This window comes from Loxodonta africana, chromosome 24 (genome assembly GCF_030014295.1).
Source record: "Loxodonta africana isolate mLoxAfr1 chromosome 24, mLoxAfr1.hap2, whole genome shotgun sequence".
In the NCBI taxonomy this organism is placed as follows: Eukaryota; Metazoa; Chordata; class Mammalia; order Proboscidea; family Elephantidae; genus Loxodonta; species Loxodonta africana.
The window spans coordinates 56,288,747-56,313,727 of NC_087365.1; the positions used below are offsets into that span (position 1 = coordinate 56,288,747).

The 24,981-nt window shown below is 43.0% G+C and overlaps 1 protein-coding gene across 9 annotated transcripts in view; it reads right to left on the minus strand.

Moving 5' to 3' along the window:
• LOC100676086 (zinc finger protein 343-like) overlaps nucleotides 1-24,981 on the minus strand; it is a 182,315-nt gene that overhangs the window by 27,302 nt on the left and 130,032 nt on the right. For 4 of the 9 annotated variants that reach the window (XM_064276250.1, XM_064276249.1, XM_023538745.2 and 1 more), the window contains exons 2-4: nucleotides 7,113-7,187; nucleotides 6,656-6,919; nucleotides 6,426-6,484 (exon numbers count right to left, since the gene is read on the minus strand). In XM_064276250.1, the coding sequence (XP_064132320.1) occupies nucleotides 6,426-6,484; nucleotides 6,656-6,773 (177 nt within the window). In that variant the 5' untranslated portion in view covers nucleotides 6,774-6,919; nucleotides 7,113-7,187. Of the gene's footprint in view, nucleotides 1-6,425; nucleotides 6,485-6,655; nucleotides 6,920-7,112; nucleotides 7,188-7,504; nucleotides 11,755-17,693; nucleotides 18,468-24,981 lie in introns of those variants that run through there. The other 5 variants (XM_064276245.1, XM_064276247.1, XM_023538746.2 and 2 more) reach the window with 4 other exon arrangements.

A 24,981-nucleotide genomic window follows, 5' to 3' on the forward strand; every position in this document is an offset into this window, starting at 1 on the left:
TCCAAAACATTGAAATATTACAAACCATCTTCTCAGACCACAAGGCAATAAAACTAGAGATCAATAACAGAAAAACTAGGGAAAAGAAATCAAATACTTGGAAACTGAACAATACCCTCCTGAAAAAAGACTGGTTTATAGAAGACATTAAGGAGGGAATAAGGAAATTCATAGAATGCAACGAGAATGAAAAAAAAAAAAAACAAAAAAAAACCTCCTCTGGGACACAGCAAAAGCAGTGCTCAGAGGCCAATTTATATCGATAAATGCACACATACCAAAAGAAGAAAGAGCCAAAATCAGAGAACTGTCTTTACAACTCGAACAAATAGAAAGGGAGCAACAAAAGAATCCATGAGGCACCAAAAGAAAACAAATAAAAAAAAAAACAAATAATAAAAATTAGAGCTGAACTAAATGAATTAGAGAACAGAAAAACAATTGAAAGAATTAACAAAGCCAAAAGCTGGTTCTTTGAAAAAATTAACAAAATTGATAAACTATTGGCTAGACTGACTAAAGAAATACAGGAAAGGAAACAAATAACCCGAATAAGAAACGAGAAGGGCCACATCACAACAGAACCAAATGAAATTAAAAGAATCATGTCAGATTATTACGAAAAATTGTACTCTAACAAATTTGCAAACCTAGAAGAAATGGATGAATTCCTGGAAAAACACTACCTACCTCAACTAAAACATTCAGAAGTAGAACAACTAAAGAGACCCATAACAAAAAAAGAGATTGAAACGGTAATCAAAAAACTCCCAACAAAAAAAAGCCCTGGCCCGGACGGCTTCACTGCAGAGTTCTACCAAACTTTCAGAGAAGAGTTAACACCACTACTACTGAAGGTATTTCAAAGCATAGAAAATGACGGAATACTACCTAACTCATTCTATGAAGCCACCATCTCCCTGATACCAAAACCAGGTAAAGACATCACAAAAAAAGAAAATTACAGACCTATATCCCTCACGAACATAAATGCAAAAATCTTCAACAAAATTCTAGCCAATAGAATCCAACAACATACCAAAAAAATAATTCACCATGATCAAGTGGGATTTATACCAGGTATGCAAGGCTGGTTTAATCTCAGAAAAACCATTAATGCAATCCATCACATAAATAAAACAAAAGACAAAAACCACATGATCTTATCAATTGATGCAGAAAAGATATATGACAAAGTCCAACACCCATTTATGATAAAAACTCTTACCAAAATAGGAATTGAAGGAAAATTCCTCAACATAATACAGGGCATCTATGCAAAGCCAACAGCCAATATCACTCTAAATGGAGAGAACCTGAAAGCATTTCCCTTGAGAACGGGAACCAGACAAGGATGCCCTTTATCACCACTCTTATTCAACATCGTGCTGGAAGTCCTAGCCAGGGGAATTAGGCTAGACAAAGAAATAAAGGTATCCGGATTGGCAAGGAGGAAGTAAAGTTATCACTATTTGCAGATGACATGATCTTATACACAGAAAACCCTAAGGAATCCTCCAGAAAACTACTGAAACTAATAGAAGAGTTTGGCAGAGTCTCAGGTTATAAAATAAACATACAAAAATCACTTGGATTCCTCTACATCAACAAAAAGAACACCGAAGAGGAAATAACCAAATCAATACCATTCACAGTACCCCCAAGAAGATAAAATACTTAGGAATAAATCTTACCAAGGATGTAAAAGACCTATACAAAGAAAACTACAAAGCTCTACTACAAGAAATTCAAAAGGACATACTTAAGTGGAAAAACATACCTTGCTCATGGATAGGAAGACTTAACATAGTAAAAATGTCTATTCTACCAAAAGCCATCTATACATATAACTCACTTCCGATCCGAATTCCAATGTCATATTTTAAGGGGATAGAGAAACAAATCACCAATCTCATATGGAAGGGAAAGAAGCCCCGAATAAGCAAAGCATTACTGAAAAAGAAGAAGAAAGTGGGAGGCCTCATTCTACCTGATTTCAGAAGCTATTATACAGCCACAGTAGTCAAAACAGCCTGGTACTGGTACAACAACAGGCACATAGACCAATGGAACAGAATTGAGAACCCAGATATAAATCCATCCACGTATGAGCAGCTGATATTTGACAAAGGCCCAGTGTCAGTTAATTGGGGAAAAGATAGTCTTTTTAACAAATGGTGCTGGCATAACTGGATATCCATTTGCAAAAAAATGAAACAGGACCCATACCTCACACCATGCACAAAAACTAACTCCAAGTGGATCAAAGACCTAAACATAAAGACTAAAACGATAAAGATCATGGAAGAAAAAATAGGGACAACCCTAGGAGCTCTAATACAAGGCATAAACAGAATACAAAACATTACCAAAAATGATGAAGAGAAACCCGATAACTGGGAGCTCCTAAAAATCAAACACCTATGCTCATCTAAAGACTTCACCAAAAGAGTAAAAAGACCACCTACAGACTGGGAAAGAATTTTCAGCTATGACATCTCCGACCAGCGCCTGATCTCTAAAATCTATATGATTCTGTCAAAACTCAACCACAAAAAGACAAACAACCCAATCAAGAAGTGGGCAAAGGATATGAACACACATTTCACTAAAGAAGATATTCAGGCAGCCAACAGATACATGAGAAAATGCTCTCGATCATTAGCCATTAGAGAAATGCAAATTAAAACTACGACGAGATTCCATCTCACACCAACAAGGCTGGCATTAATCCAAAAAACACAAAATAATAAATGTTGGAGAGGCTGCGGAGAGACTGGAACTCTTATACACTGCTGGTGGGAATGCAAAATGGTACAACCACTTTGGAAATCTATCTGGCGTTATCTTAAACAGTTAGAAATAGAACTACCATCCAATCCAGAAATCCCACTCCTCGGAATATACCCTAGAGATACAAGAGCCTTCACACAAACAGATATATGCACACCCATGTTTATTGCAGCTCTGTTTACAATAGCAAAAAGCTGGAAGCAACCAAGGTGTCCATCAATGGATGAATGGGTAAATAAATTGTGGTATATTCACACAATGGAATACTACGCATCGATAAAGAACAGTGACCAATCTGTGAAACATTTCATAACATGGAGGAACCTGGAAGGCATTATGCTGAGCGAAATTAGTCAGAGGCAAAAGGACAAATATTGTATAAGACCACTATTATAAGATCTTGAGAAATAGTAAAAACTGAGAAGAACACATACTTTTGGGGTTACGAGGCGGGGAGGGAGGGAGAGAGGGAGAGAGTTTTTTACTGATTAATCAGTAGATAAGAACTGCTTTAGGTGAAGGGAAGGACAACACTCAATACATGGAAGGTCAGCTCAATTGGACTGGACCAAAAGCAAAGAAGTTTCCGGGATAAAATGAATGCTTCAAAGGTCAGTGGAGCAAGGGCGGGGGTCTGGGGACCGTGGTTTAAGGGGACTTCTAAGTCAATTGGCAAAATAATTCTATTATGAAAACATTCTGCATCCCACTTTGAAATGTGGCGTCTGGGGTCTTAAAAGCTAACAAGCAACCATCTAAGATGCATCAATTAGTCTCAACCCACCTGGAGCAAAGGAGAATGAAGAACACCAAGGCCACATGACAACTAAGAGCCCAAGAGACAGAAAGGGCCACATGAACCAGAGACCGACATCATCCTGAGACCAGAAGAACTAGTTGGTGCCCGGCCACAATCGATGCCTGCCCTGGCAGGGAGCACAACAGAGAACTCCTGAGGGAGCAGGAGATCAGTGGGATGCAGACCCCAAATTCTCATTAAAAGACCATACTTAATGGTCTGACTGAGACTAGAGGAATCCCGGCGGTCATGGTCCCCAGACCTTCTCTTGGCACAGGACAGGAACCATCCCCGAAGACAACTCATCAGACATGAAAGGGACTGGACAGTGGGTGGGAAAGAGATGCTGATGAAGAGTGAGCTAATGATATCAGGTGGACACTTGAGACTGTGTTGGCATCTCCTGTCTGGAGGAGGGATGGGAAGATAGAGACAGAGGGAAGCTGGCAAAATTGTCACGAAAGGAGAGACTGAAAGGGCTGACTCAATAGGGGGAGAGCAAATGGGAGTACGGAGTAAGATGTATGTAAACTTGTATGTGACGGACTGATTGGATTTGTAAACGTTCACTTGAAGCTTAATAGAAGTTAATAAAAAAAAAAAAAAAAACCCAAACCACTGCTGTTGAGTTGAATCCAACTCAAAGCAATCCTATACCAAAAACCAAAACAAACCTGTTGCCATCAAGTCGATTCCAACTCACAGTGACCCTGTAAGACAGAGGAGAACTGCCACATAGAGTTTCCAAGGAGCACCTGGTGGATTCGAACTGCTGGCCTTTTGCTTAGCAGCAGTGGCTCTTAACCAGTATGCCACCAGGGTTTCCAGCAAACCTATAGGGTCATAAATATCCCTAGTTTCCCCAAAAATGGTTTAAATTTCAGTTGCCATGGTACATTAACTGAGTAATTGCATAAATTACACCCTTTTCTGCTAGCTCTTCAGTTCACAGATCAGGACATAAACATAGATGCGAGTCAAGATCAGTCAGGAATCACACCACTTCTTTCAAAGTCCAGCTGACCTCAGGGGACTGATGCAATCAGTCAGGGCGGTGTAAGGACGTCAACAAAAGCTCTGGACACACAAGCTCCATGGGGTTCCTGGTTGGTGAGAGACATCGATGCACGTGGGATGGCAGCACATCCCTTTCTAGGACATGGAAGCTCCATACTGGGAATCCTCCCAAACTTTGTCCTATGCATTTATTCTATGCTTTTTTGGTATAACAAAACTCTACTCCTAATTACAGCCCTTTTGTGAGTTCTGTTAGTCATTCCAGTGAATTACAAAACCCAAGGAGTAGTGGGAGCCAAAAGGTAAGAAGTGAGGGAGCCCAAGGCAGGGACCACCAAGCTTGCAGCTGGCACCTTAAAGGAATAGAGGAAATCTCAGAGTTTGTAGGGAGCAGGTCAGAAGTCAGGGTGTCATGTGGACTCTCAAACTTGTGGACAAAATCGGCCTATCTGGCAGTGTGAAGAACAGTATCTTTTTAACTTGTGAGACTGACCTAGCTCCAGATGGCCAGGGTCAGAGATGGAAGTGCTGTGTGGGCAGCTGCTATAAGAACTGAACAGGGAAGGGGAAAAGTGGCTATTTTGGTATTTATCATTTTGAGATTCATCCAACACATTAGCATATTCCTATAAATAAGACTGGTCATAGATGATGGCTGAAGCTACACAATGGTACCTGAGAATTTATTTTTACTATGTTCTGTATTTCTGTATGTTTAAAAGGCTCAATAATTAAAAAGTAAAAAGATGCCAAGTATACAAGATGCTTTCATTAGATAGTATGTATGTGGATGTTTAGTGAAATTTAATAGTACATTTTAAAGTTTTAATAATCAGTTTATCAAAAATATTCCTTATGAATCTAGCAAGAAAACATTTTGCATCCCACTTTGGAGAGGGGCTTCTGGGGTCTTAAATGCTAACAAGCGGCCATCTAAGATGCATCAATTGGTCTCAACCCACCTGGATCAAAGGAGAATGAAGAACACCAAAGATACAAGGTAATTATGAGCCCAAGAGACAGAAAGGGGCACATAAACCGGAGACTACATCAGCCTGAGACCAGAAGAACTAGATGGTGCCTGGCTGTAACCGATGATTCCCTGACAGGGAACACAATAGAGAACGTCTGAGGCAGCAGGAGAGCAGTTGGATGCAGACCTCGAATTCTCATAAAAAGACCAGACTTAATGGTCTGAGACTAGAAGGACCCCGGAGGTCATGGTCCCCAAACAGAATTCTGTTAGCCCAAGACAGGAACCATTCCCAAAGCCAACTCTTCAGACAGGGATTGGACTGGAGTATGGGATAGAAAGTGATACTGCTGAAGAGTGAGCATCTTGGATCAAGTAGACACATGAGGCTATGTGGGCAGCTCCTGTCTGGAGAGAAGATGAGAGGGCAGAGGGGGACAGAAGATGGCTGAATGGATACGGAAATGCAGGGTGGAGAGAAGGAGTGTGCTGTCTCATTAGTGCGAGAGCAACTAGGAATACACAGCAAGCTGTGGATAAATTTTTGTATGAGAGACTGACTTGATTTTTAAACTTTCAGCTAAAGCACACACACAAAAAAAATTATTCCTTATGACTTAGAGTTTCCTGGATTCTTAATATTAATCTTGGGTAGATTTTCCAAGAATAAAAATAAAATGCAAAATTGGAGAAACCATTCTAAATTGCCTAACAGAACACTTGACACAAACGCATGAAACACCTAAATGTTGATCACCTTTTCCCTTCTCAAAACAGAGAATATGTACCTATTCTCTTGAAAAGATGCCAGCATTTCAGAAAAATAAGGTAATTCCAACTCACCAGTATTTGGGGCTTCCTCTTCTTCTCTTGGTCCCAGTCAGTATCCTTAGAGGACAAACCTAAGGGAGAAAGAGAAGCTGTGAGAAAGTAGACCTCCCAGAACGCTCCCAGAGTACCTCTTCTCAGCCCTGGGATGGAAGGAAGTAGCCACTTCACTCAGCTGTGGCCACTCACCTGAACTTGGAGCCTTGGTGCCCCCTTCACCTCTCCAGATCCTACACAACTCTCACCTTTAGCCTCATGTTTTTGAGTCAGTTTCTTCATGGTCTCCACATCTTCCCTGTTCTGTGAAGCCAAAATCTTCTCCCAGTCCTGCTCTCCCCAGGCAGAAAGATCAGGCAACATCATGGCCCCAGAGTTGGTACAGTGGCTGCCTTGAAATTCTGCCACAGGGCCAGATGGAAGTTACTTCACCTCAAGATGGATTTCTGCTGCCTGGGGAACTTCTTCAAACCTCAGTTATGAAAGCCCTCTTGTTTTCACGCATCCAGGACCTGTGGGAGGAGAAACTGCTGGATCCTTCACTGTGTCCTAAACCCCTGCCCCCTCAGCAGGGATCCTGTCCTCTCTCACCCACCTCACTCAACAACCACAGAGTCTCAGTCTACTCGGCTTCTCTGGATTTTCTACCTTTATTCATTTCTGGCCTACAAGCCCTCAAGTCTGTTCCCTGACACTCTCCCTTACCTGTCACAGTTTACTGGGTCCCTCTTGTCCCACACCTCAGATTCAAGCTCCATGTCCCAGATCAGTTTCTGCTACCTGAGTCAGAGAGAAGGGCAAACACAGCCTAAGGCCTGTGGAGAAACAGCCTCTAGCATCTCCCTCCAGACCCATCAGGGCAGCAGCAGTCAGCTTCTGACTGCCCAGCCAAGGTTCCAGCTGTGTTCAATTCCCTATGTCCCCACACTCTGAGGAGTTTGGGGTCTGAACTGAGTCCCTTCAGGCCTCACGACGACTTCTGCAAAAATAACACCCGCCCCCCCACCATTCTGTGTGTCTATGCCACGTGACCCTATCACTCAAGTCCTCCACTCATGTGGTCCAGAGGGGGCAGGTGGTGGTAGGAGCTATGCTACCTTTAGAAGCTCCTCAGCAGCGTGGCCAGGACCTTAGCCCACATGCCTACATCCAACTGCTGCCTTGTTGCTGTTGTTGGCTGCTGTTGAGTCAATTCCCACTCATGGTGACCTCATCTGTGCAAAGTAGAACTCCTTCATAAGGCTTTCAAGGCTATGACCTTTCAGAAGCAGATTGCTAGGCCTATCTTCCAAGGTACCTCTGGGTGGGTACAAACTGGCAGTTGTGAGCTTAATTGTCTGCACTACCCAGGGACTCCTTCCTGCTGTGTAGTGCCCTTTAAGGCTAGCTGGGGTTCCCCTAAGACGTTCCCCCAACACCGTAGGCAGAGCTGCTCAGCCTACACATCACCTTAGTAAAACCAGATTGCAATTTTTACTTAAATGACTGTTTTTACTAGATTGTGAGCTTCCTGTAAGAAGAAATGCCTCTAGGTCACTTTGTTAATCCTAGTAATTAAGATAAAATAGGCCTTTGAGCCAGATTTTATCATTTTTGCCTACCATCTGCTTCTCTATTAAAAGATTATACTTCTGTGTCCTTGACATCTGGTGGCTTAGTGGTTAAGCATTCAGCTGCTCACCAAAAGGCTGGCAGTTTGAACCCACCAGCCGCTCCTTGGAAACCCTATGGGGTAGCTCTAATCTGTCCTATAGGGTCGCTATGTCTTGGAATCCACTCAATTGCAATAGATTTGGTTTGGGTTTGACTCCTGACATCAGTCTTGTCTTGGGCAACACATGGGAGTGAGAGCAAAGGTGTGATTTCTAAGCCTTGCAGGACCCCACCACCTGTCGTGTCCTTTTTCCTCTGCCATGAGAGTGACAGGTTCCCAAAAGGGGCTCTCCTTTGCTCTTATTTCTCCCAAGCTGTTTTTCCAAAGAACCAAGGCAGAAGGCCCCATTAAGGAACTCATTTCACTGAAGACAGAGAAAACATAAAGGCAAACAGTCTCAGGACTAAAAAGGCAACATGTCTACGGATGGACATTTAAAAACTGTTATTGGTTCCACTTTGTAATTTAAAGTATCTGGAAGAAATGGGTAATTTCCTAGGAGAATACAAATTGTCTAAAATAGACTCAAAAAATGGGGAAGGAAAAAATACAGATATTATTAACCACAGAAGAAAACGAAAAGGTCGTCGAATCCACTCTCTAAAAGGCATCAGCCTCATGATTTTATTGGCCAGTTTTAGCCAAGTTTTTGGGAATAGGTAATTTCTGTATTAAATATTACGTGCCCCAAAGTATTAAGCAGAGGGTTAGTGAAAAAGAGAGACCCTCAATGAGATGGACTGACACCATGGCTGCGACAATGGGCTCAAGCAGAGCAACGATTGTGAGGATGGTGCAGTACCAGGTAGCGTTTCATTCTGTTGTAGAAAGGGTCGCTATGGGTCAGAACCGACTTGATGGAACCTAATAACAATAACAAAGCATTAAAAAATAATAAGAAGAAATGGTTTCTAACGCATTCACCAAGGGCACCAAAAGCAAACAAGAGCACTACAGAAAAAGAAAACGAGGTCAGTTCCACTTATAAACATAGATGCAAAAGTCCTAAGTAAAACACTAGCAAATTGCAGCTGTACCTTAAAAAATTATAGTACACCATAACCAAACATATTTTATCCCCAAAATGACAGTATTTTATCCCAAAAATGACAAAACAGCTTAATAACATCAGAAAATCTACTATGGGAGTGATGTAGGAGTTAAAATTGGAGCCATTATTCCTCTCCGTGAGTATAAAGAATGTAGCCTAGCTGGAGCAATAAGAACTCACAAGGACAAATCACCTGGGCCCTGAGGTACAAAAGCGATAGCTAGGACAATCCTGGAGAACATCCTTTAGGGAACCTGTCACATAAATCCTAGATAGAGCGCAAAAGACACTCAGTTGGAATCAATCCAGGTTTGTTTTGTTTTTTATTTATCTTTTTTATTAGCATTTAGTAAACAGTAAGATTTGTTGGACCAGTGAAGACAGCTCCTGTCGTTATTGAAATCTGTACCAATGATTATTAGAAAAGACATTTGAAAATATAAAAGCTTGGTGATTTTGGCAGTTTTCAGCCAATCTCTGAAAACGTGAAGCTTCTGATGATTTTACACACTTGTAACGTTAACATACACTAACGAGTCTGTAACATTCCTTCAACTCGGGCAGACGTGGCTCTGGCACCATGCTTGTCTGTTTCCCACTTTTGCCTCTTGTCTTTCTTCTTGGTTTACTATAACTTTGTGGTGATTTCACCCTAGAACAGGAGGAGGAACCTCCATTCTTCTAGTAAACTTATACATTAGAAAACATTTACAAAAATCTTGGTAAAGTATGTGGAGGAGAACTCTAACCGAGGCCCCTGGCAAAAATGAAATGGCTGACACAGGTCTGGATCACAATCCATTTTGTTTTTGTTTCTGCTCTTTTCTGAATACATGACCCATAACTTCTATAATAGAAAAACTTTAAACGCAGAAAAACAGGAAAGAGAACAAACTGTGGTGAAGCTAAAGTAGGTACAAAGATACGCTTGTAGTTAGGAACACAAAGACATGCTTGTGGTTTTCCTGTGTAAAAAACACTTCTCTCCTCCTGAACATCAGAGCACACTACAATTTTACAATATGCTGCCCAGCTACAGCTCTTCTATTCCTCAATAAAATTTCAGTATTACGCCTAATAAAGTACCATACTTTCTCCATTGACAACTGTGATCCAATTATTTACATTTTGCCCTATTTGCTTCATCACATATCTATCCACTCATTTAGGTGGGCATACAGACATCCAGTGTAACATATCTTTCAGTTTTCTGTAAGCGTGAAAGTGTCGTAAGAAAATACTTGGAGGAAATAGGGTTCAGAGAGATTTAAATATTTATACAATATATAAGTCTAGAAGAACAACTTTCATCTGTTTATTTTTATTTCCCACATAAATGAATTGTGTGATTTTCATTCGAAGTAAATAATTATACTTCTATGAGTCGGAATCGACTTGACGGCACTGGGTTTGGTTTTCTTTTTTCTATAGTATAAAAGACTTCGTGGATGAAACGTTATCTGTGGCTATAAACTGTAACATGAAGTGTGCAGAAAATAAACACTGTAAGCATGACTTGCATCAAAAAATTCTGTTTAAACCCAGATATAAATTCATCCACATATGAGCAGCTGATATTTGACAAAGGCCCAGTGTCAGTTAATTGGGGAAAAGATAGTCTTTTTAACAAATGGTGCTGGCATAACTGGATATCCATTTGCAAAAAAATGAAACAGGACCCATACCTCACACCATGCACAAAAACTAACTCCAAATGGATCAAAAACCTAAACATAAAGATGAAAAACGATAAAGATCATGGAAGAAAAAATAGGGACAACTTTTGGAGCCCTAATGCAAGGCATAAACAGGATACAAAACATTACCAAAAATGACAAAGAGAAACCAGATAACTGGGAGCTCCTAAAAATCAAACACCTATGCTCATCTAAAGACTTCACCAAAAGAGTAAAAAGACCACCTACAGATTGTGAAAACTTTTCAGCTATGACATCTCTGACCAGCGCCTGATCTCTATAATCTATATCATTCTGTTAAAACTCAACCACAAAGATAAACAACCCAATCAAAAACTGGGCAAAGGATATGAACACGCACTTCACTAAAGAAGATATTCAGGCGGCTAACAGAAACAGAAACATGAGAAAATGCTCTCGATCATTAGCCATTAGAGAAATGCAAATTAAAACTACGATGAGATTCCATCTCACTCCAACAAGGCTGGCATTAATCCAAAAAACACAAAATAATAAATGTTGGAGGGGCTGCGGAGAGATCGGAACTCTTATACACTGCTGGTGGGAATGTCAAATGGTACAACCACTTTGGAAATCTGGCATTTTCTTAAAAAGTTAGAAATAGAACTACCATCCAACTCAGAAATCCCACTCCTCGGAATATACCCTAGAGAAATAAGAGCCTTTACACAAACAGTTATATGCACACCCACGTTTACTGCAGCACTGTTTACAATAGCAAAAAGCTGGAAGCAACCAAGGTGTCCATCAATGGATGAATGGTTAAATAAATTATGGTACATTCACACAATGGAATACCACGCATCGATAAAGAATAGTGATGAATCTGTGAAACATTTCATAACATGGAGGAAGCTGGAAGGCATTATGCTGAGTGAAATTAGTCAGAGGCAAAAAGACAAATATTGCATAAGACCACTATTATAAGTTTTTGAGAAACAGTATAAACTGAGAAGAACACATTCTTTTGTGGTTACGAGAGGGGGGAGGGAGGGAGGGTGGGAGAGGGTTATTTCCCGATTAGTTAGTAGATAAGAACTGCTTTAGGTGAAGGGAAGGACAATACTCAATAAAAGGAAGGTCAGCTCAACTGGACTGGACCAAAAGCAAAGAAGTTTCCGGGATAAACTGAATGCTTCGAAGGTCAGCGGAGCAAGGGCGGGCGTTTGGGGACTATGGCTTAAGGGGACTTCTAAGTCAATTGGCATAATAAACTCTACTATGAAAACATTCTGCATCCCACTTTGAAGTGTGGCGTCTGGGGTCTTAAATGCTAACAAGCGGCCATCTAAGATGCATCAATTGGTCTCAACCCATCTGGATCAAAGCAGAATGAAGAACACCAAGGTCACATGATAACTATAAGCCCGAGGCAGAAAGGGCCACCTGAACTAGAGACTTACATCATCCTGAGATCAGAAGAACTAGATGGTGCCCGGCCACAACCAACAACTGCCCTGACAGGAAACACAACAGAGAACTCCTGAGGGAGCAGGAGAACAGTGGGATGCAACCCCAAATTCTCATAAAAAGACCAGACTTAATGGTCTGACTGACACTAGAAGAATCCCAGTGGTCACGGTCCCCAAACCTTCTGTTGGCCCAGGACAGGAACCATTCCCGAAGACTACTCATCAGACATGGAAGGGACTGGACAATGGGCTGGAGAGAGATGCTGATGAAGAGTGAGCTACTTGTATCAGGTGGACACTTGAGACTGTATTGGCATCTCCTGTCTGGAGGGGAGATGGGAGGGTAGAAAGGGTTAGAAACTGGCAAAAAGGTCACGAAAGCAGAGAATGGAAGAAGGGAACAGGCTGACTCATTAGGGGGAGAGTAAAAGGGAGTATGTAGTAAGGTGTATATAAGCTTATATGTGACAGACTGACTTGATTTGTAAACTTTCACTTAAAGCACAATAAAAATTATTTAAAAAAAAAAATTCTCTTTATGTCAAGGTGCCATGGATATAATCTTCTACTAAACCCAAAACCAAACCCACGGTTGTTGAGTGTATTCCAACCCATAGCGACAATCTTAGTGCTGCTATAACAGAAATACCACAACAAGATGCCTTTAACAAACAAAACTTTATTCTCTCAGAGTCTAGGAGGTTAGAAATCCAAAACCAGGGGGCTAGGTGCAGGGGAAGGCTTTCTATCTCTGCCAGTTCTGGGGGAAGGTCATTGTCATCATCTTCCTTTGGATAAGGAGTTTCCTCAGTGCAGCAACCCTTGGTCCAAAGGAAATGCTCTGCTCCTGATGCTTCTTTCTTGGTGGTATGAGGTTCCACCTTCTCTCTCCTTTTATCTCTTGTGAGATAAAAGGTGATGCAAGCCACACCCCAGTTAAGCTCTCCCTACATTGGATCAGGGCTGTGACCTGAGTTAAGGGTGTTGCATTCCACCCATCCTATTTAACATAACCTATTCTTGCCTCATGAAACACAGGCAGAGATTAGGATTCACAATATGTAACATAATCACATCAGATCACAAAATGGTGGACAATGACACAATACTAGGAATCATAACCTAGCCAAGTGGAAACACATTTTGGGGGACACAATTCTATCCATAACAGTGACCCTATATTAGTTCCATTTAATTATGAGAGATTCAGAGATGGCAAATGAAATAATTCCTATAGTACACGTTCAGTTACATCTCACTTTCCCCTTTGTTTGCCATGTCCATTGTGACAAATCTATCTCCTTATAAAAATGCAAATATTTCAAGGGCATAATCTTCTGCAAGCTACTATGGAGCTACAGAAAAAAAAAAATTATTGTGCTTTCAGTGAAAGTTTTCAAATTAAGTCAGTCTCTCGTACAAATATTTATATACACCTTGCTGTGTACTCCTAGTTGCTCTCCCTCTAATGGGACAGCACACTCCTTCTCTCCACCCTGTATTCACTGTGTCTACTCAGCCAGCTCCTTTCCCCCTCTGCCTTCTCATCTCCCCTCCAGACAGGAGGTGCCCACATAGTCTCATGTGTCTACTTGATCCAAGAAGCTCACTCCTCACCAGTATCATTTTACAGAAAAGTTTTGATATAATACAGGAATATTCTCTAAATTCTTGGTCAGTATTTTATCCAAAGGGTCTCCGGATATTATATCATTTATTTGGTCCCAATTATCATTAACATAGATGTTTTAAAGTGCATTGTCCTCACGTAAGCCAGGTAAAAGATGGCAAATCAACTAGGTAATTAGGGAGTTTAGCAAAGGGACAATTTATAAAGGCGTGGGCAGGATTACAGTAACTACAAAGGAAGCCGATGTACCACGGGAGCTTACAAGAGCATAGTCTTTACCTACCCTAGCTTTAAAGGTGGTGGGGGCAGTTAGCAGGCTCAGGAGACAGCACTATGTAGAGGGGGTTGCTTTACAGAAGTCTCAGCCTTCAGCAGTGTTACACAATGAACTGGGATGACCCATTACAAAGGGAGCCAGGAAAGTAAATACATAAAAACAGCAGAGAAGGTAGCTCAGTAAAGGTAAAAAGCCATCTGAACTAAAAGTCCTTCCAAAGCTAATTAGTAATTGTTACGGATTGAATTATGTCCCCTCAAAATATGTGTTGGGGTCTGTCATGGATTCAATTATGTCTCTCCAAAAATGTGTGTATCAATTGGGCTGGGCCATGATTCCCGCTATTGTGTGACCTTCCTATATGTTGTAAATCCTGCCTCTATGATGTTAATGATGGAGGATGGGCGGCAGTGATAGTGAGGCAGGATTCAACCAATAAGATTGGATTGTCTTGAGGCAATCTCTTGAGATATAAAAGACAGAAGCCAGCAGAGACGGAGGGGGACCTCATACCACCAAGAAAGCAGCACTGAAAGCAGAGAGCACCCTCTGGACCTGGGGTTCCTGCACCTAAGAAGCTACTCAACCATGGGAAGATTGAGGACAAGGACCTTCCTCCAGAGTCCACAGAGAGAGAAAGCCTTCCCCTGGAGCCGAAGCCTTGAATTTGGACTTTTAGCCCACTTTTCTGTGAGGAAATAAGTTTCTCTTTGTTAAAGCCATCCACTTGTGGTATTTCTGATATGGCAGCACTAGGCGACTAAGACAGAATTCTAACCCCTATACCTGGGCATGTAAACTAATGTAATTAAGTGCCCCACATACAAGGTAATGCAATCACCTTCCAAGGCATTTTAATGCAATGTAACCAGTCAGTCAGTTGAGGTCACGCATAATACAATGTGTCCTAAACCTCATAATCACTCCTGAATTATTAAAAAACAGAATAGACCCAGATGCACACCTGGTGGGAAGAATATGCCATGTGCGGATCGTCTACAAGGAAGGCCCAAGAAACACCCGGGACAACCTAAAAGGAAGGAATCTTCACTATATTAATTATTGAGTTTGAGCAGAGCCAGAGGTAGACAATAAGAAATGGCCCTTTTTAGTGAGCGGCGTAATAATTTTTACCTCAGAGGAACAACTCGAAAGGTAAAGAGATGAAAGCCTGGGCAGCTCAGGAACACAGATGAAGGGAGGGGAAGAACCAAGGGGTACACCTGTCAAGGTGGAATTGAGAGGACTCAGTACCTAATCAGATGGATGGGAAATCAGAAAGAACAAGAAAGAGGAAAGGAGAATTCAGCTTGCTGAATTCCAGATGCTCCTACCTCTCACACTTCTTACTGGTGAAAGGGTGGAGGGTTTGAACTGAAAAACGACATGTTTAGGACAAATGCAAAGAATTCAAAACAAACTAGGTATTAAGGAATTACTGTTAATTTTGTTGACTGCAATAACAGTACTGTAGTTATAGTTTCAAAAAACAATTCTTATCTGTTGGAAATGCATCCTGGAGTATTCACAGGTGAAATGGTATGATCTGCTCCAAATAGTCTAGCAGGGAAAACAAAATGGAGGTTGGAGAGTACAGGATGAAATAAGAACAGCAGAATGTACATAACTGATGGAGCTCCCAATCCTGAGCCTAGACATGCTACACATATTAACTTCTATAATGGGCTACTACTTCCTCTGTAAAATGGGAATTTTGATTACTAGCTTTCAGATTGGCTGAGGGAATCAGAAATCGCAGTGATTGTAAAACGCAGCATCTGGCACAGAACGACTACTTAATAAATAACAGCAACTATTATTTTTGGTTTCACGGCAGCTGGCACAGCCCTGGGAATCCACCTTCCAGGCTGATGTGCTACTGGGACAAGAATGGCGGGAACCTGAATGTAATAACAATTACTATCTCTTAATACATACCAGAAACAATTCCAGGTCTTACTGGAAACCCTGGTGGCATAGTGGTTAAGTGCTACGGCTGCTAACCAAGAGGTCAGCAGTTCGAACCCACCAGGCGCTCCTTGGAAACTCTATGGGCCAGTTCTACTCTGTCCTGTAGGGTCGCTATGAGTCGGAATCGACTTGACGGCAGTGGGTTTGGTTTGGTTTGGTTTTTGGTGATAAACTGTGGCACCCAACCCACAGAGAGGTTATATATATCTTGCTCAGGACTACAAAACTAAAGTGCCTAGATCTGAACTCTAGCTGTGCGGTGCCACATTTTTAGGCACCAAGGCCAGGGAACATGTCAATAGTGACTGGCCCCCTGGGGTGCAACAACTCTCAAAGTGGATCTACACACAGGGTTGAGAGGATGTAGATGAAACAAGATTGGCCATGAATTAGTAAATGCTCAATCTGTTGATGTGTCCATCGGTTTCACTGTACTTATTCTAAGGATTAGGTTTAAAATCTTCCCTTCATAAAATATTAAAAATGAAAGTCCTGATACCTGGACCCCACCATGGATGCCGGAAGCGATCCGCATAGTCCGCAAACAGCCCTCAAAGGTTCCCGCCCTACCTAACCCCTCTACAGCCACAAACCAGAGGTGGCCAACTGAGCCCCAACACTCAAGGCAGAAACAGACAGGGCGAAGGAAAATCAGCCACATGGACACCCACCCTACAACAGCTAGAGATCTCTGTCACAAAGCAGAGCGGATCCCTGTACCCAACAGACAAGCCGACCTGCCTCCACTCAGAAAACACTGCCTAGATGCAGGCCCCGACGGCGCAGCTTCCCACCACCGGAGAACACAACGCTGTCGGTCTCAGGCCAAAATCTCACTCACCCACTAAAAGCCCCAGGGACTCCAGGCCCCATAAAACTCTCCCACGACGCCCCGGGGATAACATACCAGTATCAAGCTCACCTCCAATCACCCGCCACCCCAGCAACACACCAAGCCACAGCAGGCCCTGAGACACCGCCAACCCCCACCCTCCGCTCAACTACCACCTGGGACGGCCCCGGCCCCTCTGAAAACAAACTAACTTTGCCGAGTGCGCTAAGCCCTGGATGCCCATCACGACCCGGAAATGCAGGACCAAGGAGCGCTCCCCACAAAAACCCCGGGGTTTTATAGCCCTCGCCGCGCCCCCTCCAACAGGGGTCTCAGTCTCCTTGCCCCTGGCCGAACTCATCCCACAGCCCAAGTAACCCCGAGAATGCACGACCGGAGCAGCCCTCTCTACCCGGGAACTGTTTGTCCCTGACTAACCCCACCCGCTTCCAAAAAGAAACTCCAAGTTCCAGGTCGCTCCTGCTCCAGCCCCAACCCAGGGGCGGAAGGCCCTCGGAGCGCCCCGCAACTCAGGGAGTGAAGGTTGGGTCTCATTTACCCAACTTCCTCGCCCCTAAAGCGCGTCTAGAGCCGCGCCCCCTTCTCCTAAAATGGAGCGTCCGGAACCGAAGGCGCCGAACCGCCGAGCGCAGCCCCCGCCCGCCGCCGGGCCCTCTCCCCTCCCGCCGAGCTCCACCTCGGGCCCTAACGCTAGGCCCAACCCTTCCCGACCCTCCTTACCGCGGGGAAAAGACGCCCGGGGGTCGGGGACCCTGAGGGTCTCGCTCGGTCCCTCCACTCACCGGCTGCGGGACTCCCCCAGAACTACAGTCCCCAGAATCCTCGCGGCCTGCGGCTCCCATTGGCCGTCGTCACAGGAGCGGCTTCTGAGCCACGCGGGTCACGGACCCGGACGACAGTCGTTGGGGCGACAGCCTCTTCAAAAAAACAAAAACCCAGCGCCTCTTAGGTCTCTTCTTAAAATATCCATTCCGCAAACCCTAGAGGTGCCCGAGTGAGACTAGGAACAAGACACTTCCGGTTGGCGCGCATGCCCCGCCCGGGTCGCTGGCCGGCAAGCCGACTTTGACCGAACTTTTTCTGCTGAAGTGGAGCCGGGTTCCCTGGGCTTCGGCTCGGCAACATACACCCCACCAGCCGGGAGCGCCATACACGCCTGGCCTCGTGCTGCCCCGCAGTCCTGTGATCGGCCTCATTTTCCTTACTGGGAACACACCTGGAAAGCAAAGCAGGCTCCCAAAGTCTCGGTGGAGCCCTTACCCGAAACTCCAGCGCTTCCCTCTGTCGTCATTCTCCCCTTGTCCAAGTCCTCAGCCTTTGTAGCAGATTCTCAGCCTGCTCAGGGAGAATGGACGCCTCACTCACAGGTTGGAGCTTGGCTCCCTGCCCTTTTTTCCCAGGAACATTGCGGAGTTATCAGTATATATTAATGTTATAAATGGGCAAAACCGTTTTCACAGATAGGCTAGAAACTCTGATCCTACATTTCGAATTGTCTGTCTTAACAATCATTCTTACAAGTTTTCGTGAGGACAGTCAGGAGGGTCTTCGTTGGTCCAACAATTATTACTATTCAGTAAAAGATAAGAGTGGAAAGTACCTGGGTCTTTCAATGTGTTTATGATTTATGGGAAAAGTTCCCTAAAAGATGTTTTTCCAAGATTGTCCTAGCTATTGTCTTTATACTTCAGGGCCCGGTTGATGTATCCTTGGGAGTCCTTGTGAGTCCAGCTCCAGCTGGGTCACATCCTCTGTGCAAGGACAGAGAATAATGGCTCCAGTGTTATCTCCAAAGCAATTATAAGGTTACATGAAAATTAAATTGAACTTTCCCTGTTGCCAAAGGGAAAGATACCTTTTCCTCCATGGTTTCAGGAACCTACATACTCTATTTATAATTTCATTTATAAAATGTTCTCGTAGAGATGAAACTAAAGTGATGGAGGACAGATGTGTGGTTGCCAGGTAGGGTGGCCAGATATTACTACAAAGATATTGAACTAGATGTTTGAGCTGAGGGAACAGTTCTGTATGCTGATTGTGGTCCAGGTTAAAAAGAATGAAGTTTAACCCCCTAACTCACATCATATACAAATATCAACTCAAAATGAATCACAGATCTAAAAGAGCTAACACGGTAACGCTCTTAGGACAAAATATATGGTTAAAAGTTTGTGACCTAGATTAGGCAATGGATTCTTAGATATGACACCAAAGCATAAGCAACAAAAGAAAAAATAGATAAATTAAAAAAAAAAAGATTAGGCTTCATCAAATGAAATATTTTTGTGCCTCAAAGGACACCATCCAGAAAGTGAAAAGATAATCCACAGAATGTCAGAAAGTATTTGAAAACTATATATCTGATAAGGGACTTGTATCTAGAATATATAAAGAAATCTTAAAATTCAACATTAAAAAGGAAATACCCCAATTTAAAAAATAGGCAAAGAAAAGAAATGACCAATATGAAAAGACACTCAAAACCACAATGAGATACCACTTCACACCCACTGGAATGCATTTATTCAAAAAGATAAACAATAACAAGTGTAAGAAAACATACATTGCTGGTGGGAATACAAAATGGTGTGACTGCTATGGGAAACTGGTGGTGGTTCTCAAAAAGGTTTTCTTTCAGGGCACAAGTGGAAACTTCCAGGTCATTTATGCAGCACTTGAGCTTTGACTCGGAAGCCCTGAGTGAATATCTTTCTTTCACCAGTTTGTCTAGTGAAAGTAGGACCAACCAACCAGCTTCCTTATACCTCTCATTATGATAAAATTGTAGAAAGGTATCACACATGCGATCACCCAGAGCCTCGTCTTTCACCAATACCTGGCCTATTGGTGGTTCTATTTTGCATATTTGAATTGCCACCTCATGCCATGTTTAGTAGTGGCCTCTTTACTACTGGAAGGAGAGTCATCAACATCTTTAAGACCAATCAGACGAGGAAAAATTTAGACAACTCATCCTGACAATTTTGTTTCTCTAGAACCACTCTCGGTACCAAATTTCTTAGGCTGGTTTCTGTAGATAAGCAAAACCATTAAAGCATATAAACATATATATATATATGCAGAGAGAGAGATTTTTATCAACGATATTGTTCACATGGTTGTAGACATTGGACCATCCAAAGTTTGTGGGTCAGGTTAGTGGCCTCTCCTGATTCAAGTAGCTGCAGAGGCTTGCGAACACAAGACTGGCAGGTCAGAGAGCAGGGCTATTGCTCACAGGCTGCGAAGATTGATGAATGCCAACATCGGCAGGCAAGACTGCTGGTAAGCTGCTATCTCAAGTCCAGGAACTGGAGGTCAGATGAACATGAGCCAGCTACAGGATCCAAAATGAGCAAAAGTCCACAAGCCTTGCCAGAACGTCTGCTTATATTTGGATGCAGTCCACACGCTCAGGGAAACTCCCTTTCAACTGATAGGCCGTTCACAGCAGATCCCATCATGGGGGTGATGACATATCAAACACCAACAGGGAAATGATCACAACATTACACAATTGGAAAAACACTGAGAATCATGGCCCAGCCAAGCTGACACGCAATCTTAACCATCACAAAGAGTAAATAAAACTTAAATTGAATATTCCTTGTTGCCAAAAGGGGAAGACACCTTTTCCTTCATAGTCTCGGAGATTATGTACTGTATTATTCCATTCATAGAATATTCTCAGAGAGACAAAGTGATGGAGAACAGATCTATGGCTGCCAGGGAGGGTGGCTAGGTATTACTACAAAGGGATTGAACAATTGTTCTCTATTCTAATTGTGGTGGAGGTTAAACGAATGAAGTTGAACCCTTACCTCACATAACAGAGAAATATCAATTCAAAATGAATCACAGATCTAAATCCAGGAGATAAGATGGTAGCGCTCTTAGAAGAAAACATAGGGTTAAATCTCTGTGACCTCATTTAGGCAATGGATTATGAGGTACAACACCGAAGTATAAGTAACAAAAGAAAAACATAGATAAATCAGAGTTCATCAAATTAAATACTTTTTTTCTTCAAAGGACACCATCCAGAAAGTGAAAACACAATTCCCAGAATGTGAGAAAGTATTTGAAAATGAAATATCCGATAATTTCTACTTGTATGTAGAATATATAAAGAAATCTTAAAATTTAATGTTAAAAAGCAAATACTCCAATTAAAAAATGGGCAAATAATTTAAATACACATTTCTCCAAAGAAAATGGACAAATGACCAATAAAGATATGAAAAGATACACAAAACCACACTGAGATACAACTCTATACCCACTGGAACATCTTTATTCAAAAAGAAAAACAATAAAAATGTGTGGAAACCTCATATATTGCTGGTCGGAATACAAAATAGTTCAGCTGCTATGAAAAACATTTTGGCGGCTCTTAAAAAGTTCAGTACAGACTTATATAACCCAGCAATTCTACTCCTAGGTATATGTGCAAGAGAATTGAAAACACATTATAGTCGATCGAATTGTATCCCTTCAAATTTCATGTCCACCCATAACCTCAGAATGTGACCTTATTTAGAATTAGGGGCATTGTAGGGAAGGCTCTCAAGAACAAATCATACTGAATTTAGGGTAGTACTTAAATCCAGTGACTGACATCAATATGCGATGAGGGCAAGACATAAGCAACAACACAGAGAAGAAGAGCATGTGAAGACAGAGGCAGAGTCTGGAGTTCCGCTGGCACAAGCCAAAGAACTCCTGGAACCACCAGAAGTTGGAAGAGTCAAGGAAGTATTCTCCCCTAGACCCTTCAGAGGAGCATGGCCCCTCCCCCACCTTGATTTCAGATCTCTAGACTCCAAAAGTGTGAGAGAATAAATTTCTGTTGTTTTAAGCCACCCAGGTTGTGGTACTTTGTAGATGAATGCACATATACCCACGGAAACCCTTGTACACACATGTTCATAGCAGCACTATATATGATAGCCAAAAACTGAAAACGACCCAAATGTCCATCAACTGATGGATGGATAAACAAAATGTGGTATATACACAAACAACGGAATACTATTCAGCCATAAAAATAACGAAGTACTACTTCATGCTGCAACATAGATGAACAATGAAAACATGGTCATCTACAATGAATGACCCAGACACCAAACACTATGTATGACTCCATTTATATGAAATGTCCAAGATAGGCAAATCCATAGAGATGGAAAGCAGATTAGTGGTTGTCAGAGTCTAGAGCAGAGGGAGTGGGGAATGGAAAGAGACTGCTTATACTTATAAAGTTTATTTTTTAGTAAAGAAAATGTTCTGGAGTTAGATTATGGTAATGGTTGCACGTGAGTCGCCAAGAGGTTGATCTGACTTGAAGACAGCTAACAACGATGATGGCACAGAAGGCAGTGGTGGTTCAGGGGCAGAATTCTTGCCCTGCATTCGTGTGAACTGGGTTCCACTCCCGGTCAAGGTCCCCGAGAGCAGCCACCACCCATCTGTCAGTGGAGGATTGCATGTAGCTATGATGCTATACAGGATTCAGTGAAGCTTCCAGACTAAAACAGACTAGGAAGAAGGGCCTGGGGATATACTTAAAAAATCAGTAAGGAAAATCCTGTTGATCACAGTGGTTCAATACCATTGTGCTCGGGTCACCATGAGCAGCTAACAATAATGTTTACACAACTCTGTGAATAAACTAAAGACCATTGAATTTTACACAATAAGAGAACTTTTATTATGTGTGGATTATGCCACAATAAAGCTGTTAATTAAAAAGTAAGACTAATTAGACCTCAGATCTTCTCCCTCACTCCTATAAATCAAAAACCAAACCCAGTGCCATCGAGTCGATTCCGACTCATAGCGACCCTATAGGACAGAGTAGAACTGCCCCGTAGAGTTTCCAAGGAGCGCCTGGCGGATTTGAACTGCCGACTCTTGGGTTAGCAGCTGTAGCACTTAACCACTACGCCACCTCACTTCTATAGATGATTCAAATTTGACTCTCTGGAGGGCCTGAAGATGTGAATCGCCCATCCAGTAAAAATCTTTCTCTCCACCCCAAAGTGTGTACTTGAACACCTGGGCATTCTAGTTTATCAGTGGTAACTTACTAGGAAGAGTGAGCTTTAGCAACAGGTAGAATTCAAAGCAGCCAAGGGAAACTGTTAGTTGTATACTGTTTGGGATTTCCTGCCTTGGACTCTGCTACAACTCCACTAAGTTATCCCCAAACTGTGGATCGTGACTGATTACACACAGCAGCCTGGGGTTGTTGCTGCTCTGTGGCATGTAGGAGGAGAGGCCATTCTGTTCATGAAGTCAAATGGGACAGAGAGAGCCCAGCAGAGGCCAGAAGTAGAACAGCCAACAGGGTGGATGTAACGTTCCTACCACCACGTTACTCATTAAAGTAGTAACACCCAGTAAGAAGGTTTTTAGCAGGCGTATGGAAGGAAGTTCAAATCCGCCAGGCACTCCTTGGAAACTCTATGGGGCAGTTCTACTCTGTCCTATAGGGTCGCTATGAGTCAGAATCGACTCGATGGCACTGGATTTTGGGTTATGGAAGGACAGGAGGAAAGAAGTTGGTCCATGTAGTGGTAATCTGGGGCCTAGAGGTGCTACCAGCCTGAGCACTGAGCTGTGAGCACAGAGACAGAGGGGCAGGAATTCAGTGCAGAGTGGTCAGGGTAACAGAGATACCCCTCCTCACTCTTCAGACCTTGAGGGTGTTGAGGTTACAGACACATTATCTTGCTCAGCCCCCAAAGGGCCCTTGCAAGAGTAGCAGCAGAATGACCTCCACCTAACACAGGAAGGGGGTCCCTAAGTAGTGCAAACAGTTGAGCACTCCACGGCAAAACGAAAGGTTGGAGGTTTGTGTCTACCCAATGGCAACTTGGAAGAAAACCCTGGCAATCTACTTCCAGGGAAATCATCCATTAAAACATTAAAAACCCTATGGGATTCTGAACGATGGTGGCACGAACAGGCCATTGTTTCTTCCCTCACACACACACACACACACACAGAAAGAAAGAAAAATAAATGACACTCATTTTTGAGGAATTCTGAATCGGGAAGAGAGAAAAGCAACAGGGAACCGTAGACAGGCAAGAATGAACAAATGAACAAGTCGAGTATGACAGGAAAATCACTTCTTCCACCGTCCTTACCCATCCCCACCAGCCAAGTGGGCACAGGTTGCTGTGAACCAGGAAGTGGCCCCAGCAAAGAGACTGCTTCCCTAACCACTACACACTGTAGCTGAACAAAGAGACAGGAACCAAAGCTCCCACTCTAAAATCAATAAGACAGACCTCTCAGAGGTCACTTTGGAGGGTTTCAGCACCTCCCCCACCTGGAAACCCTTAGCAGCAAGGTTTTTGCAAATGGGTACAGAAGGTGTCCTGTGTTGGAGTTGGCTTTCAGAAGCAACACTCTACCCGCCTCCTAGCACACGCCTAGCTCATACCACTGTAATCAATGGGACAGACATTCCAGGGGGACAGTTTGGGTCTGTCTGCTCCCCTTCTGGTTGGTGCTAAGGACTATTGCCTGTGTGTTAGAAAGCAGGCATCTTGAGTACAGACTACACCCACAGTCACCATACTACTGTGGGTGAGGCTCTGAGAGCAACAAGGCACACCTCTTTGGGGGTCTGTTTGGAGAATGAGAGCCCCTCCCCCACCCAGATGCTGTCAACTGCAAGACTGCTGTGAACTGCTACAGAAGACACTCTGCAGTAGTCTTTTCCCACAGTCAGCACACTACCTGCTTCCCTGCACATCCCATGGCTCAGTCCTCTGAAATCAACAGGATCAGACCTCCTTGGGTATTAATTTGGGTTAATCTGTTACCACTTCTGGTCAGCACTTAGGACTTCTGACTGAGGCTACTGTATGGTAGGAAGCAGGTGTTTGAGTGGAGGCTGCACTCGAAGCCAACAATCTACGGGATGGGGGGTAGGTTCTGATAGCAACAAGGCAGACCTTTCCGGAGATCCAATTGAAGTGTGGCACCACCT